The 18,118-nt window shown below is 38.2% G+C and overlaps 1 protein-coding gene, 1 long non-coding RNA gene and 2 pseudogenes across 2 annotated transcripts; all 4 read left to right on the forward strand.

Moving 5' to 3' along the window:
- Positions 1-878: 878 nt before the first annotated feature.
- LOC148733925 (uncharacterized) lies at positions 879-2,598 on the forward strand. The gene is made up of 2 exons (XR_016000778.1): positions 879-959; positions 1,267-2,598. It is a non-coding gene; the product is annotated as an uncharacterized LOC148733925 (long non-coding RNA).
- A 1,980-nt stretch (positions 2,599-4,578) lies between these two features.
- LOC148733926 (substance-K receptor-like) lies at positions 4,579-6,078 on the forward strand (annotated as a pseudogene).
- Positions 6,005-8,050, forward strand: LOC148733927 (uncharacterized; annotated as a pseudogene).
- Positions 8,051-12,116: 4,066 nt separating this feature from the next.
- LOC148733928 (putative G protein-coupled receptor tkr-1) lies at positions 12,117-17,869 on the forward strand. Its single transcript, XM_088758969.1, has 3 exons — positions 12,117-12,267; positions 12,652-13,277; positions 14,116-17,869. The coding sequence occupies exon 3, from the start codon at positions 14,139-14,141 to the stop codon at positions 15,216-15,218; it is 1,080 nt and encodes a 359-aa protein (XP_088615095.1). The 5' UTR covers positions 12,117-12,267; positions 12,652-13,277; positions 14,116-14,138; the 3' UTR covers positions 15,219-17,869.
- Positions 17,870-18,118: the final 249 nt, after the last annotated feature.

Consider the following 18,118-nt stretch of genomic DNA (forward strand, 5'->3'; position numbering starts at 1 on the left):
AGATTATCAGTTTATTATCTTTTGCTGAAGGGTGAATATTTGTGTGATGCAAATGTGGTCTTGTAGGTCTAATTCTAGTTAAATTGTTATCATTTTAGGAGTTTTTTCGCTTTCGAGTTAGAAATGCGGTAAACAGTGGTAATTGAAATAGTACTGTAGTGCAAATATAGCCAATGTATGGTATCATGAATATAATGAATATTGTAGCGTTACTCAATATTCACTTGCTGTAATACAGTGGCTTTTTGTTTTTGTTTTGTAAAAAACAAAAAAATATTAAAAATATTAAAAATATTCAATAAAAATATTAAAACAGATGACTTAATTAATTGACTTGTACAATTTTTCGCCTATTTCAAAATCCTCAGGATCAGTTTTGCGGTATATTAACATAAAAGAACTTCCCTGGTCTAACCCTAAACCTGATCTTATACCTCTCTAGATTTCTTGAATGTGAATTAATTGCTCATCCTTAATAGTGTAATTTGAAAAAAAAAAAGAAGGAAAAAAGAAAAAAAAACAGGAAATATTCTGCGACCATTGTGAGCTCAGATTTGGTCCTAGAATTATCCAAAGTGCTTTGGTGTCCTTTGAATGCGTTATATAAAGGAAATATCTGAGTTGACCGCGTGAAAATCGGAAAAAGTGACACATGATTGAAAAATTGAAAACTTTCCTATTTTGCCCACAGAAACCCTATAGCGATTCTTTGGCCTCGGTAAATAATCCACACCTTGGTTTTGATAATTAATGACATCATGCTTGACTTCATAAACCTCTTAAAAATGCTTCGTATAAATAACCCATCTAATATTTTTGTTCGCTCGTGATTGATCTAAAAGGATCACGTGAGCAAATATTTCCCTACTCAAACTGAAAAACATCCAAGGAACATTTTCGTTTGTTCGTAACATCGTAACAGAGAACACTGAAAAGTGACTGATTGCACGCAGCAAAAGGTAAGCTACTCATGAACACCTTTTCCTGCGAGTTGCTAAATATTTTTAGGAAACTAAACACGACAGCCTTCATTTGGAGCAAAAACATGCTCGTGTATATATTTGTCCTTGGACATATCTATTCCTCAAGGCTCACGTTGTCGTTTACATCAGGACATAATCTAATTAGGCAGCCTGTTGTTAAATCTGGAAATCCAAGCAGATCTTAGCAGTCAGAACCGTATTCGATCAGAAAACCAACAGAAAACAGTTAACCTTGCATAGATAACGATGGCCATTGTGGTTATTATCCCTGCTTTCGTTTCAGACTCTCATCTCCTTCCGTTGCAAAGGTGTTTATCGGATAACACATTCCGTAATGGAGCAATAGGCGTCTGCTTTTGTTCACATACTTGAACACATTTAAGGGAGCAGTGGGCGTCTGCTTTTCTTCACGTATTCGAACACTTTTAAGGTAACACCTTTCAAAATGTTATCCATAATGACCGGCAAGAAGCTAAGTACACACTGAGTAATAACTTCCTCTGTGTCAAGACTGGAAACTCATGGATTGCTTTAATTTCTCATGGTACGTTTAGTTACAAAGATAAAAGGTCTGATATTTTATCGGAAGGACCTCCAGTTCTCTACTGAAATTCAGTGTTCAGTTCATCGGGCTTGAGAGGTCATTTTCTGATAAACAAGTAGAAGGTTCTTGCGTCATCTTTAAGAGATATCGTGATATCGTGATATCGTGAGTGTTGGTTTGGAAGACTTAGAGTTTACAATAATGGCAGACAAAAAATTGAGATATCGATATTGAGATATCGATATCGAGATATCGATATCGAGATATCGTGAGCGTTGTTTTGGAAGACATAGAGTTTACAATAATGGCAGACAAAAAAATTGAAATTTGAATCTGGATTTTGTAAGTGTGGTTTGAAACGAACCCTAGGCCAGGAAAGTAATTTCGATTTCTTTCGATTTAAAAGACAAAAATTTGATGATATTGATCTACCCTGGCAAACAACCCTACAGCATTAACTTGTGTCGTTGATTTTTAATCAAGTGTGCAACAGTGCTTCTTGGATACACGCGCCGTAGCAAAAAAAGCATGTTAACTATTGGGAGCTTTGTGAGTAACGTGAAGAAAGGCCGAGGTGCTTCTCAATTTTTTGAAGAAGCTAACGGTTAGTGCTCTCAACAAATTTCTGTTTTTAATTAAAATTTTGAAAATGGCTCTATGTATTTACCGTCTCATACGGCGCCACACCTCAACCTCAACCTTACGTATAAAAATAGCGTTGAGTTCCAAGTGGAAATTAAACTAATTTGCCGTCGCGGTTTCGGTTTGAAGACGATGCAAATTTTGGTGAGTTCACGTTGTTGTTTTGCAAAGGATGGCTAAGAAATGTATTAAGTTTTAAAACGCGCGTGGTGAGCGATTGTTTTGCCAATTAGATCTTTTGTTTATCCAGGTCCTCGTTGCCGTCGCTGTCGTTGTTTGCTTAAGGTCCTTATAATAATTAAATGGCAGATAGCCCAGAATTGAGCCTTATCCCTGTCTATAAGTTGGATATCTTTAATAATTTACCACGATGACTTCCTCTGATAATATTATGGCATCATTACACCAAATAAAATGTTTACAGGCTTATTTATAGCCTACGAATGTATTTCGGGAATCACTGGGAGTTTGTGTGATTTAAAACTGTCGCATTGATTTTGGCCCTGTACCAGCTGTTTGTAATATCCATGTATACGAGCGCTGTTCTTGGAGAGATCTTTAACAATAGCAGCATTATAATTTATCATTGAATCGTCATTCATTTGTCACTAGTCTGAAAATTTGGCGCCATTCGTGTCACCGTGCTTATTCGATTAAGCGCCCAACCTCGAATAAGCGTCCACCCTGATGGTAGAAAAAGTTAATAAGCGCCCAACCTCTAAAAAGCGCCAACCCCCAACACCTCACCCCCAAAAAGTACTTTTTAAGCGCCCAACCTCGAGTAAGCGCCCACCCCCTCCCCCCCCAAAAAATAATAACAAAGTACACAAGAGGAATACGGGTACTGATTATTACAATACGGTATTTCTTTAATGGCTTACAAGCTCTAGTTTCATTGTTTCAGTTTTACTTACTGAAAATGGTGAAAATTTAATAAGCGCCCAGCCTCGAATAAGCACCCACCGCGAATAAGCGCCCACCCCGAAAGTCCAAAAATGAAATAAGTTCCCACCCTGAAAGTCCAAAAATGAAATAAGCGCCCTGGGCGCTTAATCTAATAAATACGGTACATGTATTCAGTACTCAACAAAGATGTCGTTATAACGATCATCAGCTAGTGTATATTGAGATATGAGATAAAAGATACGAGGACAGCAATAACAAATTTAATTATAATTAAACCAAAATAAACTTTATCATTCATATATTCACGGGTTTAAAATTCGGAGCCATTTGTGACGTTCAAAACAGTCGAGAGTAAGACTGCGGGAAAGTCTTTAACGAAACGGCTTCTCAACACAGTATCTTTTTTATGCTTATCTCTCTCGCAGTGAAGGTGTCAACAAAGAGGACAAGAAAAATCCACAACAAGTAGTAGTAGTAGTAGTAGTAGTAGAAACTTTATTAAAGTGTCAAAAAACCGTCTAGCCAGGGAACAAATCCCCTACTAATTTGGGGACACCAATTAGGGGAGAATATACAAACTAAATACAGTAGTAGATAAAATATCTATAGTTAACTTATTAAGAGATTTATAGTAAAAACACACAGAAGTCAAAATGAACAAAGGCTACAACCTGCGCAGCCATCATCTAAAAGTTCACTTATATTGAGTTGGCGTATCTTGCTTTTAAACGACGTTAGGGTTGTGACGTCCCTGATACTCTTGGGTAGTTTTGTCCATAGCTTAGGCCCTAAATATCTAATAGAGTGCTTGCCATAGGTGACTGTCTCAAACCTAGGTATAGAGAAATCTGCTTGCCGCAGATTGTAATTACTATTTGGTTTTTTAAAGATGTTACTTATATATGCAGGGCACAGTTTATGCCTTACTTTATACATAAGTATGCACAGATCCTGTAAGCGACTATTTAGTAGTGTTGGCAGATCTGCCTTCTCTAATAGTTGTTCATAACTAGAATTATTATCCTTGAAAACCGCTCTAAGTCCTCTTTCTTGTAGTCTTTCAAGCTTTCGAGTGTCACTCGCTTTACAAAAATGCCACACTAGGTGACAGTACGTGAGGAATGGTAATATCGCGCTTTTGAATAATATTAACTTAGATTTCATAGGAATTAAATTACGTAGTCTCATTAAAACACCAATTCTCTGGCTGGCTTTTTTACAAATAGAGATTACATGCTCAGAGAAATTTAGCTTAGAATCCAACACTACTCCTAGAAGTATGATATTATCTTTAGTTTCAATCACAACATCATTCACGCAAATATTGCTGTCATTTTGAGTGGAGCCCAAGTTCAAAACTTGGTACTTTTTGAGGTTTCCCGCCAATAAGTTAGAATTGTACCACGTTGTTGCTAAGTTGGCACTGTCCTTTAACTGGGATGTCACAGCTGCCTGGTCTGCTCCTGCGTGGTAAATTTGATGGTCGTCGGCATACATAGTGCAGGAGGACGAGGAAACAATGCAGTTCATCAACGATACGAACATCCCAAACGCAACCGAGCCCTCCACCGTGGAATCTATTACGTGGATAGAACAGTATGAAGAAGCCAAAGCTGTTTACATTTTCCGTGTGACCCTCTTCGCCGTTATCATCTCGGCCAGTGTAATTGGCAACTCCATGGTTTTTTTATGCTGTGTGGAGCATACCTTCTCGTAAGCCTCTATCCTACCATCTTGTCGCTAACATGGCCTTTGCAGAAGTCCTAAGTAGCGTTTGTTTGGCCGTTATGTTTGCGAGCTGGCAGAATCCGACAAACGCCGTTCTTCAAGAGGCCGCCTGCGTTTTGAATACATTCCAAGTGATTGCTCTTCTCGTTGTGACCTACTCACTGGCTGCCATCGCTCTCTTTCGTTACAGATTCATTGTAAACCCACTTCCACGCGGACCACCAGTTAAGAAGATCATAATTCTAACCATAGCTGGGCCATGGTTGTTGTTATTTGCAATCGCCTGTCCCTTTTTCACCGGTCTCAGGTTTAGAAATGGCAGATGCATCGAGCTGCCTATCACAAACAATGAGTACTATGCGATCGTTAGATTCATCTTGAATTACGCTTTACCTCATGTGATAATGCTGGCATCTTACGGAGCAGTGGCATGGAACTTGAAGAGGCGAATTGTGAAGATTAACCAAAGAAAGTGGACCTCGACTGCCGAATCGTCTTGTGTTGTTCAAATCGAAGATCAAATGGGACTACAAGATTTGGGACAGGACGCAAGAATGAAGGAGCAAAGAAGTGTCGCGCTCGACAAAAATAACCAGAGAGACTGTAAACGCGACAACACAGACCCAGAGAAAGATTTGCTTAAGATGATTTTTGTGCTTATTATTATTTTTGTTGTTTGTTATTTTCCGTATCAAGCCCATTATGTGTGGGAAAGGGTTTGTAAGATCGATGCGTATGAATTTCGATATCATCAACTCTTTATGGATTACAATTTTATTTTGATTTGCCTTCCCAGTGTCTTACATCCTTTGTGTTATGGAACAATGAATAGTTTCTTTGCTAAGGCTTTCTCAAGAGTCATTCTCTGTAGATCTTACGAGTAATGTGTATTTCTGAGGGGAAATCCTCCGTTCAAGGGTTCGAGAACTTAAAAAACTTGTCCGTGGACAAATGTTTGTATTTGCACTACTCCATCCCACCCCAGGGGAGGACATCCAGCACACAGTAATCTCGTGCGTGGGAAATTCACGTCTCCCACCCCTAACGCTGAAGGAGACGGGGCCTACGGTTCATTCGTCCTTATCCGAGAAGACTAGAATATCTATCCATTTCTTGATATTATAGAAAGGCAGCAATTCACTTATTTTAAGACCATGAGTATTGGTCCGGCCGGGGCATTCGTCCGGCCTGTTCTATTACAATGAGTGATGTAAGCTAGGTCCAAAGGGGTAATTATGTCAGAGTATTTCTTAAATACAATTTACGTCAGTGCGAGATTTTGCGTTAATACCCCCTGTGAAAATCACAGGAAAACTGTAAAACTGAAACCTCCAATGACGTAGCACTCTGTAATCAAAGCTGAGTTATACTGCGGATCGTTTTCAGCAAGCACAAATTAAAGCAAAGCAGCCTTTCCGATTGGCGTCTTAAATAACGACTTCTTGCCGCCAAGTGCATTGCGTATAAACGCTCTTCAGAATTACTATATCCCATTTGTGGCCTTGGTTGTAAATAGGTTCGCCTTTTATAAGGAAAACTACTTAGGCCCAATTCAAACGTAGAATTTCACGTGCCGAACTTAACTCCTATTTTAGTCGGCTAAAATAGTTAAATGCAACATTTGATTCAACCTTCGAATTTAACTCTGTCGCATTCAACTCTGTTCGCTGTCAATATTCCCAGGCGCACTACTTAATTGCTAGACGAAGACGTCTATTGAGCGTTTGCTTAATTGTTTTGCTGATGCTTTTCTTTTGCTGTTTGCTTTTGCTTCGTCATCTTGGCTTCTCGTCATGATACTCTGACTTGATTCACTTTCCATCATTTCATTGAGACACGACCCACAATATGCCACAGATTTTCCTACTTTCCACCCAGGAGTGCCCTCTTCGTTTTCAAAAACCTAACACCTCATACAAAAGTAATCACCACACGTCAAACAACTAAATTTTGTCTTTGCAAAGCAAGAACTACAAATTCTTTCGTCTCCCACCATTTTTTTGTGCTGTTTTGGCTTTTTCGCGCATGGCATTCGCAGAACTCCTGGCGAGTTGTGGGTAATAAATGAATCATAATAATCTCCTATAATTCATGCATTAAGTTCGGCACATGTGAGATGCAACGTTTGAACTTGAATTAAAAGTCGAACCTATATAGATTATTCTCTGTTCACTAAATTCGTTGAACGAGGTGTGTCAGACGATTTATTCTTTCAATCACTGTATGTAGGAATAAAGGCTTCCGGTGGTTGAATGCTACGCAGCTGATTAAATTTGATTTAAGGATGATGTAATCAGTAACTGTAAATTAAAGTTCCGTTCAGTGAGTTTTTCTGGAAGGGCTGGAACTTAAAAAAAATGCGCCTATAGGAGGCAAAAAGAAATACAGTCAGTTGAATCTTCTAGTTAGCGGGCGTAGAGGACAAGTGACCTGAAATATGAAATAAATGATGTTTATTACATTTTTAGTAATACATTGCACATTTTAATGAAAATTATCCACAGATCTAGAGATGTCTAGATACTCACTTCAGCAAGCAGCCAAATCAGCGCCAGGTGCGCGCCTGCAAATGTTCTAGTTACAGGAGACGAATAAATTTCCTATCTACTTCTATCTTGGAGACTTTTTATTCCAAGTGCTCTATATGGAATTGTGATTTGGGGGTCTGGACCCAAGCTTAAAGATCTAGAAATGATTCACATCAGGGCTGCTAGGCTGATTCATAAGTTACCAAATAGTTTTAAGGATAGTGATGTACTTTCTAAGGTTGGCTGGGTGCCTTTAGGGTATTTTTATAAGCTCCGTATCTTAACTATCACATATAATGCTTATTATAATCTAGGGTTGCGGGAAATTAATTGTTTGGTGACCAAGAACTCTAACAGCTATAACTTAAGGAAATCCCTGAATGTTGTACTTAATAGGCCCAAAACTGAACTGGGTCATCGGTCCTTTGCTCATAGATCTGCAGTAGCATGGAATTCACTACCAGATAATCTTAAAGATTCTCCAAATTTGTCTATTTTTATATATAACTTAAAACAATCCAAGCAAACTGTCAGGAATATTAATTTTGAGAAGGGAGATGTTATACATGACATGAAACCAAATTTTCACTATTACTAAAATTTCACGGTTTACTTAATTTATTCAACTTATAAATTGTATCATAATGGTATTTTATATAATTATAGACTAACTACTTAGGCAGGTCCACATCAGCTGTAAAGTTGCGTAAATTTTTAACCTGCGTTATCAAATAAAATTATGTATGTATGTATGTAATATCTGTTGAACAGTAGGGGGCAAAACTTCGAGAACAATGGAAAAACACCATCGCAAGGGTATCCTTCTTCCCTGAATTATTTGTCAGGAGGGTAGAGACGACTAAATTGCATGGATAATCATCATAAATAAAAGACTGGTGTAATTGCATTTAATGCTGAGCATTAGTCAATGTGTTGTAAATACCCTCAGGCCACAGACATGGTGACAATCAGAAGTCAAAACACCTTACACTGAATTCAATTTTTTTGTCAAGAAACTCGAGGTAGTTTGTGGCTGATAGGGCTCAAGAATAATAAGGTCTTATAAGGTAAATGAAAGAAAGAGAAGGGAGAATGTTCCTTCATATATCTCTCAGATGCTCCTTCAGTCGGTAAACATTACATATTCGTCGGATTCAATTGCAAATTTGCAGACAAATATCAAAGTAGGTCAAACTACAGACTGTACATAGGTAATATTCCTTTAAATTCTAACAAATGACAGAACTGAATTTTCGTTCATGAGATGGACCTAGGTATTTGCTCTTTCAATTTCAGGTGATCATTGATTATTTTCAAAGGAAATAACAGGAGGTAAATACGCATCCGATCTAAACAATAATATGATAACCATCATGAAAACGTGCTTTTCAATTTTTTATTAAAATCAACTTGACGTGCAGAGGAGTTTCATGAGAGCATGGTTGAAAGGCATCATGATACTATAACGAGTTTTGAGTAAGTCGAGCGAATAGTCCATTTTACAGTTGTGTGCTTGGTTGCCAAGCCTTTGAATGGGAGTGAGGCTAGAGATGACCTTGTTATGATACAAACCTTGCTGCCTTTCAAATGTAAATCACTTTGTTATCATGCTAACTAGATACATGTCTCTATCACAACAAGGTCATCTTTATAATTTGGATATATCAACAAAGTTGAAATGGTAAATTGGCCACCGTAATGATTACAAAAGCTGACGTTTCGAGCGTTAGCCCTTCGTCGGAGCGAATAGAGGAATTGTGGGTTGTGTGTGTTTTTAAAGGCAGAAAATGGAGCTACGTTATTGGTGGGTGCATGGCAACGAGAAAAACATGAATAAATTAGTGGAATGAAAAGCGTTCATTGATCCCTGTGGGATTGAGACTGCCGGTTTGAAAGATGAGCTTTTGTTCAAGATTTTTACGGCTTTCATCTTTTAGCCTCACTCTGAATCAAAGGCTTGGCAACTAAGCACACAACTGTAAAATGGCCTATTATGAATTGAAATGCGGCTTGTCCAATTGTTGTAAGCAGTTGAGGGGCTTTTCTTGGGGAAAAATTCTGATTTAAAGGAAAATCGAAAAACACCCGGAACGATCGGCAAAATGTCACGCCATCGAGCCAGATCTTCACTGTCGCGTTTTTGTCCACGCGCATGTACGTGCGTTAAAAAATGTCGTTAGAATGAACGTTTGGGTGCGTTGAACAGCCTTCAACTTTCTCGCACGGGTCAGCGTTTTTCACACACAAAAAAGCGTGCTATTGAATTTTACTTGACGTGAGTTTTCTTAACGCACGTTTTGCGTTCAAAAAATACATAGAAACTCACTTTTATTACTTATTGCAAAAAGATATACATCGGCGAAACAGGCAGAAGACTAGGTGACCGATTCTGAGAACACCTTCGAGACGTGGAAAGGAATGACAAGGACACATCGAAACCAGTCGCTAGACATTTTAATTTACCTAACCATTCTAAGCAACATATGGCAATCTGCGGTCTTTCCTTGCACTTAGGAGGCACGGAAAGCCGTAAATATCTTGAACAAAAGCTCATCTTTCAAACCGGCAGTCTAAATCCCAGAGGGATCAACGAACGCTTTTCATTCCACTAATTTATTCATGTTTTTCTCGTTGCCATGCTCCCACCAATAACGTAGCTCCATTTTCTGCCTTTAAAAGCACACAATTCCTCTATTCGCTCCGACGAAGGGCTAACGCTCGAAACGTCAGCTTTTGTAATCATTACGGTGGCCAATTTACCACTTCAACTTTGTTGATATATCCAAATCACTTTTATTACTTCGGCAACTCTTGAACGGCGTATGAGGGAATAAGATTTGTTGAAAGCCCTTTCTACGTCCCAATCGATATTTCGCGTGTTTTTCTCCCCCAAACAAAGCTAGGTTAAAATTTTGCTTGCAAATTCAGTAAGATTTGAGTAGCGGACAGTCCAGTCCGTCTTTCGTTACGGTATCCGTAATTATCTATAACGATTTCAATTTCCTCAGATGTAGCAACGGCATTCTCGGGCTGAATAAAAATTCGGCGTTTGCGAAAATTTTTGATTATAAATTGTTTGTTGTTGTGTAGAGAAGCCGTACGGTTTGCGCCATGATTTGCAGTGAAATTTCCCGAGCGGTCGTTGGACAAGACCAGCTTTTTGAAAGTAATTTTTTTGTCTCCAGTGATTGCCATCGCTATTTTTATATTCAAAAAGGACGCAGACGGGAAATTTTTGCATATGAAAGAAAGAACCTTTCCTCGATAGTTCATTACAATCGTTTTCTTGCATACAGTTCCTTGACTCTTCCTACTTAAAGCGAAGATTTAATGCTTTTCCTTTCAGCCTTAAGCGTCCATGTTGGAGCAGGTTTTGGTATATTCTTGTCATGTTTTAGCAAAGATTCATTTAATGAAGGAAGTAACATCTTCATGAGAAGAAAGCACCATCAAAATGAATGAATTGTAATTAGTCTGGCTGGTTTGGCTTCTCCGCTTCATTTTGACATTTTTTTTTCTATGATTACATTTCTGCCTACCTATCTTACTGTAAAACTTTGTTTTAAAACCTACGTTTGATTATAATACTCGAGACATAAGTTACTCAACAGAACAATCTCAACGAACAAAAATTAGGTAACTTCTAAACAGTATTGTTAACGTCTTGTTCCACTCAGCTGGGTTTGAAAAAAATGGAAATATTCATTTATTGGATGATGCGAAGGAAGGTGAATATTTCTGAGTTCCTCCGATGGATAACTCCCAAGAGGCTGAAAAAGAGCGTTGCAAAGAATTGTCCATCAAAGATGAAATATAAATATAGAGGCAAGACCGATACAACGTAGATAAGTAGATACTTATCTATCGGTCTTGCCTCTATATTTATATTTCATATTCGTTATTTTGGGCCGATCAGATCATCGCTGATCCAACGTACAAGAGTAGGAGTATCGTCCACGGTTGCCTGCTGAACATTCCATCAAAGACAACTTGTGCTACTGCTGCTATAAAAAGATATATAAAAACTTTATAATCTATGGTGGCTAATCTGCATATTATTTCACTGTTACAGTTAAGAAACATTTAAACGTTTGTGGTGAACGCCATCAGTTAGATGTCGACAGTAAGATATGGGTGTTTTCTGAAATTCGACATTTACAGCGAATTTACGAAAGTTATTAAGAATTGATAGCACTTCAAAGCCTTTCAGAGTTGAGACAAATTGTCCTTCTATCACTCAGCTCTTAATTTGAATATCAGCAAGCTTCAGCAACAACGAGCTAATGTGTCGACGACAAATAACGGTCATGATAGCAATCATTTATTTACTTTAGGAAGTACTCACAATTTTTATTATTGGAGAATAATCCCCCTTACGGAAAGAAATAAATTTTCGAAACTATCAACTTCAGGAGTCAATGAGGCGAGACAACGGAGTTTTTGTTTACATAGTAATTTGGTTATATAAACTAAGTTGAAATTGAAAATTGGCCACCGTAACGAGTTAAAAAGCTGACGTTTTGAGCGTTAACCCTTCGTCAGAACGAATTCCATTCCATTCGCTATAACCAAATTACCTTGTTACCCCCACCATAGTTAATAGAGGGGACTCTATTAACTATGCCCCCACCGGCGCGGCACCACAGTTTCTTAAGAAACTGTGGTGCCGCGCCGGTGGGGGCATAGTTGATAGAGGGGACTCTATTAACTATGCCCCCACCGGCGCGGCACCACAGTTCCTTTAGAAACGTTCACCCTTTATTCCTTTGTTTACATAATTTGAAGGTAGTTTTTGAATTTGTTTTGTCACATATAGACTTTACTTGGAATCATATTGCCGAGGCGTGTCGGTGTGTTCTCAGAGCTTGACTATTCAGTTTCAGCAAAACTCACCATGTAGGCTAATAATCAAGAAAGAAAAAAACACGCTTAGATGGTAAGGGTTGAACGAATTTAATTCTGTATCCTATCGATTTGAAATAACTAAATAAAGCTCAGTGTCAGGAAAAACAACAGGTTTTATCGCACAACTCTCATTTTCAATTGTTTTGATATTTTAATTGTTTTCTGATTCTCTAACTTGAGGAGGAGGTTGTTCAGTGAACAATGACATCTTGCAATCTCGTATTTGCTTTTAGAATGAATTTGTTTGTTGCCAGTTTGACTTTAATTTTCGTTCCTGTATATAATGCAGGTAGTTAATAATCAATGCTCTTCATGCTGAAGAAAAATAACCTTAAAAGTTCATTCAGTAGGGAAGAGTTTTAAGCCACTGAAAATATTCATGACAGAATTTTAATGCTGTTTTCATTTTCCACAGAGCTCCTCAGAGGTTATAGTTGTTCTCGTGTTATCACATGTGTTTCCACTTCCTGTGTTCAGTACTTTTAGATCCGAGGCGATCGATGTGTCATCCTCTTTCTTTGGTAAATATGTGTACATATGGCGGTTAAACGGTATACCCGTACCTTAAAATATGTCATAACTATTTTTCCGATGATCATCGAAAGAACAGCTTTCAATACTTTGATAGCGAAAACAAACGAAACTTAGTGAAGTGCGCTAACCCTTTTTTCCCCCGCATATGCTTTCTTTAATATCGGTTTATTGAAGTTGAGACAAGGACCTTCTTCTTATCGGAGGTATTGCATTTAACAAAACTCTTCAAGTTAGTAGGACGTACTAATTAAAACACTTTCTGCACGAAAACGAACATGAAATAAAATGTCATCTTAAATGGTAAGTTACGTAAAACTCAGCCTTTTCCATTGGTTTATATTCTGACAGCTTTAGAGCTGAATTGTAATTGCATTTGCGAAACAGTGTTTTATGCAGGTGAAAATTGTCCGTTGGGTATTAGTATTTCAGTTGAGCTTTGTTAGTCAACCGGCGGCTGTCACAGTGAAAGACAAGTAGAGGCACGCAGCGAAACTGTAGGAGTGAGCGGTAGGTAGTATATAATACAAAGTACTTTATTTTAGCTCATTCAATCGGGCCTTTCAAGTTCCGAAGAGAAATTTCTGTCGCAACCTAATACCGTGACCAGCTTGTCAAGTGCATTTACTAGACACTTCGAGAGTAGAACAGAATGAAGTATGTTTTACTTTAAATTATTATATAGTGCCTCTTGAAGTTTTGCTTACGAAAGGAGAGACAATGTTTCATGGTATTGTCTTTCGTGTTTTGGCCTGTCAATGGTTAGAAATACACTGAAATGAGTTCTTCACGTTCGTTTCAAATTAAAATTTACCGTGCCCTACCAAAATAAAGAAAAATTTAGAGGCGCAGAATAGTGCCGGCTTTCAGACAAAACATTTTATTCGGCTTTGCAATAATAGCATACACAGTGAACAATTTGAGACAACTTTTTTTTCAAAGATGACTCTCAGAAGAATAGCTGGATATGAAAATAGAAAGGAGAAATAATTTTATCTCATTTCGAACGCTCTTAACTCTAATAATTGATATCTGTTTTCTAAATGGAACTTGGCGACAAAAGTAAACATCACTTTAACAAAATGTCCAAAAATCGGCTCCTTTGTGACACCAAATATTCAAACCAAACAATTAACGCAAATTGTTGGTTAACAGTCGGCATAAAATCGCGTTTTAATTATTGTCGACATCACTGCTAAACATTCAACGATATTCAAGTTTTGAAGCAGCCTCTTTGTTCAGTGAAGCTAAAATAGTTCCTTTCCCCTCCTTAAACTTTGAAGTGGCACGAAAGCTCACTAGTGATCAAAATATTCTGATCTAACAGTGTAATTTTAAACCTTTGAAGGTGTCAACTAAAAAAGACCAAAAATGTCGTTCAACATTACAAACAGTACAAACTCAACCGAGCCCTCCATCGTGGAACCCGTTACGTTGATAGAATTGGAACAGTATGAAGAAACAAAAGCTCTTAACATTTTCCGTGTGACCCTCTTCTCCGTGATCATCTCGGCCAGTATAATCGGCAACTCCATGGTGTTTTATGCTGTGTGGACCATACCCTCCCGTAAGCCTCTGTCCTACCATCTCGTCGCTAACATGGCCTTCGCAGAAATTCTAAGCAGCATTTGTCTGGCCGTCATGTTTGCGAGCCGGCAGCCTACAGCAAACGCCGTTCTTAAAGAGGCCACCTGCGTTTTGATTACATTCCAAGTCATTGCTCTTCTCGTTGTGACCTACTCACTGGCTGCCATCGCTTTCTATCGTTACAGATTCATTGTAAATCCACTTCCACGTGGACCATTAGTTAAGAAGATTATAATTCTAACCATAGCTGGGCTGTGGCTGTTGTCATTTGCAATCGCCTTCCCCTTTTTCATCGGTCTCAGCTTTAGAAATGGCGGATGCATCGAGCTGCCTATCGCAAACAATGGGTACTATGCGATTATTAGATTCATCTTGAATTACGCTTTACCTTATGTGATAATGCTGGCATCTTACGGAGCAGTGGCTTGGAACTTGAGGAGGCGAATTGTGCAGATTAAAAGGAGAAATCGCGACTCATTGGTTGTTACATCCTCTTGTGTTGTGGAAACTGAACTCCAAGAGTTACGAGACTGCACGAGAATGGAGGAACGAAGAAGTGTTCTGCTCGACCAGACTAACCGGAGAGACAGTAAACCCGAAAACACAGACCTGGAGAAAGATTTGCTTAAGATGATTTTTGTGCTCATTATTATTTTTGTTGTTTGTTATTTTCCGTATCAAGCCCATTATGTGTGGGAAAGGGCTTATAAGATCGATGCGTATCAATTTCGATATCATCAACTCTTTATGGATTATAATTTTATTTTGACCTGCCTTCCCAGTGCCTTGCATCCTTTGTGTTATGGAACAATGAACAGTTTCTTTGCTAAGGCGTTCTCAAAAATCATTCTGTGTAAATCTTAAAACGCGATTATGAATATGTTCGTCAAGTCGAAAAAGTCCTTGTTCGATTTCGAGCAAAATTCTCAGGTTTTTTTCCGTTGTTGTTAGATCAGAGCGGTTTCCGGCTGAAAGTTTTGTGATCTTGAGTTGTTCCTCACCGTTTTACTCTGCTAATTTTTGCTGAGTTTATCTCAAAAGTGACTTGTTAACCAAGCCATTATTTCAGATACAGACTGATCATGAAGATGAATGTTTGTGCAGCCCGCTTACTTTGCGGCAACAACAATAGTGGACGATACTTTTGTGCAACTTACAAAGGTGAGCGAAACAACAAAAGAAAACTAGTTGAGTAAAAATTAACTTTGACTTAAATTGCATGATAAATGTTTGTCTTTTTACTGGTGACAGCGAATTTGTAAATCACTTTGTCGGTTTATTGTTATGGCATTCAAAAAATTTATAATTACAATAAGTCGGCGAAATGTTAAGACATGCCTCAACAGATGTAAGGGGACGACCATTTAACTTTTGAGAGGGGGGTGGGTGATTTTGAAAAAAAATTTCCTACAAGAGCTTGTTGGAAGAAAAAAATTGCATATAGCCCAAATGTAACAGAAAAAATGTACCAAAAAATCGGAAAAAAATATCCTGCACAGCAGGTTGCTAGAGAAAACTTTCTTGATGACCAGAAATCACCCAACCCCCCCCCCCCAGCCCCTCAAAAGCTAAATGGTCGGCCCCTAACTACAGACTGCTGCTATTTAGAGCATGCGCATGTAGCATAAAAATTTGTAAAACCGACGACATATGAACAATTTCAACACCGATGGTTTTCATAGAAATATTAAAGAGAGAGTTCGAAAGAAATAAGCATGGAAAAACATGATTATTCTGACTTGCAAGGCCAATGGGCCATTCATTCTAAAACTAAAGTTGTCAGTTGTTTTCACTGTTGGCTTATTGTTTGCGGTTTTTAAAGATGTTGTTTATAAATGATAGGCACGTCACCCACTTGTCTCTGTTCACTGATCATGTGAACCCTGAGCAATTTTCGATTGAGTTTTGAAAACAATCCACCACTGCATTGGGTTTGCTTCAATGCGCCTTGTGCTGCTTCTAGAGAACTCGCGCCATCATCATCTTTGAACTTTTCAACCGCCCCCTGGTTAGCTCAATTGGTTAGACCACCGGATTGTGTTGTGCGGGAGGTCGAGGGTTCGAGTCCCGGCCAGACCAATACTCATGGTCTTAAAAAAACAGATGAGAATTTGCTACCTTTTTATAATATCAAGAAATGGATAGATATTCTAGTCTTCTCGGATAAGGACGAATAAACCGTAGGCCCCGTCTCCAGCAGGGTTAGGGGTAGGAGACGTTAATTTCCCACGCGCGAGATTACTGTGTGATGGATGTCCTCCTCTGGGATGGGATGGGATGGGTGGGTATTATTGTTTCACAAGGCCCCATTTAAACTAGCTATTTCTTAAACTGGGCTACCCTGTATAAATATTAATATTCGTAAATACAATACATACATTGATATCGAGAAATTAAATTTAAACTCTAGTTATGTGGTCGAACAAGAATCTAGAAACGATAGACTAAAAATAATCTTTCAGTTGGCTGTTTCCACTCCTTCACTTTGTCTCAGAAAGAATTCATTTTTATGAAAGAGGAAGAAGATTTTCATGTAGAGGAACTGAAAATGCCAAATCAAAGATATATCGAAATACTCAGTGGCCAAATAAAATGACAAATAAATTAATTGATCCAGGGAAAAGCTTGTTCTTGTGGGACTACAAAGACCTATGATACAAGGTGTTAACAACGCACCAGCAAAAATTCGGAGACGTAAAGAAATTTAATAAACTTGAACATGCATGCATCTAGTTGCCAGTGATTTCTAGAATGAAGGTTACAGACATAATACATTAAGAGCGTAACAACTAATTACAACAATGAAATAAATAGGAAACACCGATAACACAGGATGAAATATGAAACAAGCGAAGATAGGAGACATTACCTAACGATTTGGGAATACTGAGTAAAGAACTAACGTTGCTCGACTTTGAACAAGCGAAGTCTTTGCAATTTTTTATAACCAGCGCGAATGTGGTTAGTTTCTACAAAAGGATTTGAAGCCAGAATTGATGATGATGATGATGATGAACTTTATTCATGTGTCACTTATAAAATAGCAGTAATAAAACCACTAAGTAAGGACACAACAAGATAATTTAAATAAAATAATAAATAACTAAGTATTACTAGACGATTAAATAGCATGAAATATACGAATAAATAGCACAAAATTTGTGGTCAGCAGAATTAAGCTAGGGGCTCCTTAAGACGTGGGAGGGGGGGGGGGAGGAATAGTCTGAGCCTAACTAAGATATAACTAAGAATCATGCACTGCAAACCAAGCAGCCCACACAGCCACCATCGTCCATTAACATTTCCAAATCCATTCCTCTAACTGCCCTCTTAAAACCCGCTAGTGAATTCAACGTCCGAATACGGGAAGGTAGCTTAGCCCATAGCACAGGTTCTAAATACCTAAGGGAATGCCTGCCATAATTAATAGAGTTAAATCTTGGAATAGTAAATTCTTTAACTCTTAAGTTATACACTGTGTGATTTGCTGAAAATAAATCTTGTATATAGCTTGGTGCTAGCTTAAATTTTACTTTATACATGATGGTCGCTATATCTTGCAATCTACGGTTCACTAGGGTGGGCAATTTAGCCCATTCTAACAACTGCCTATAGTTAGCGTTCCAGTCACGGAAAACTGCCCTAAGACCCCTCTCCTAGACATGCTCCATTTTTCTTGCATCACTTCCCCTACAAAAGTGCCATACAGTACTGCAGTAATACAATGAAATATATGAAGTTCATATATTTTGTATTGCGGTATT

Source organism: Stylophora pistillata, chromosome 4 (assembly GCF_964205215.1).
Source record: "Stylophora pistillata chromosome 4, jaStyPist1.2, whole genome shotgun sequence".
In the NCBI taxonomy this organism is placed as follows: Eukaryota; Metazoa; Cnidaria; class Anthozoa; order Scleractinia; family Pocilloporidae; genus Stylophora; species Stylophora pistillata.

Excerpts from the sequence above, each read along its gene's own strand:
- LOC148733928 (XM_088758969.1), top strand. The coding sequence starts at position 14,139 with ATGTCGTTCAACATTACAAACAGTACAAACTCAACCGAGCCCTCCATC.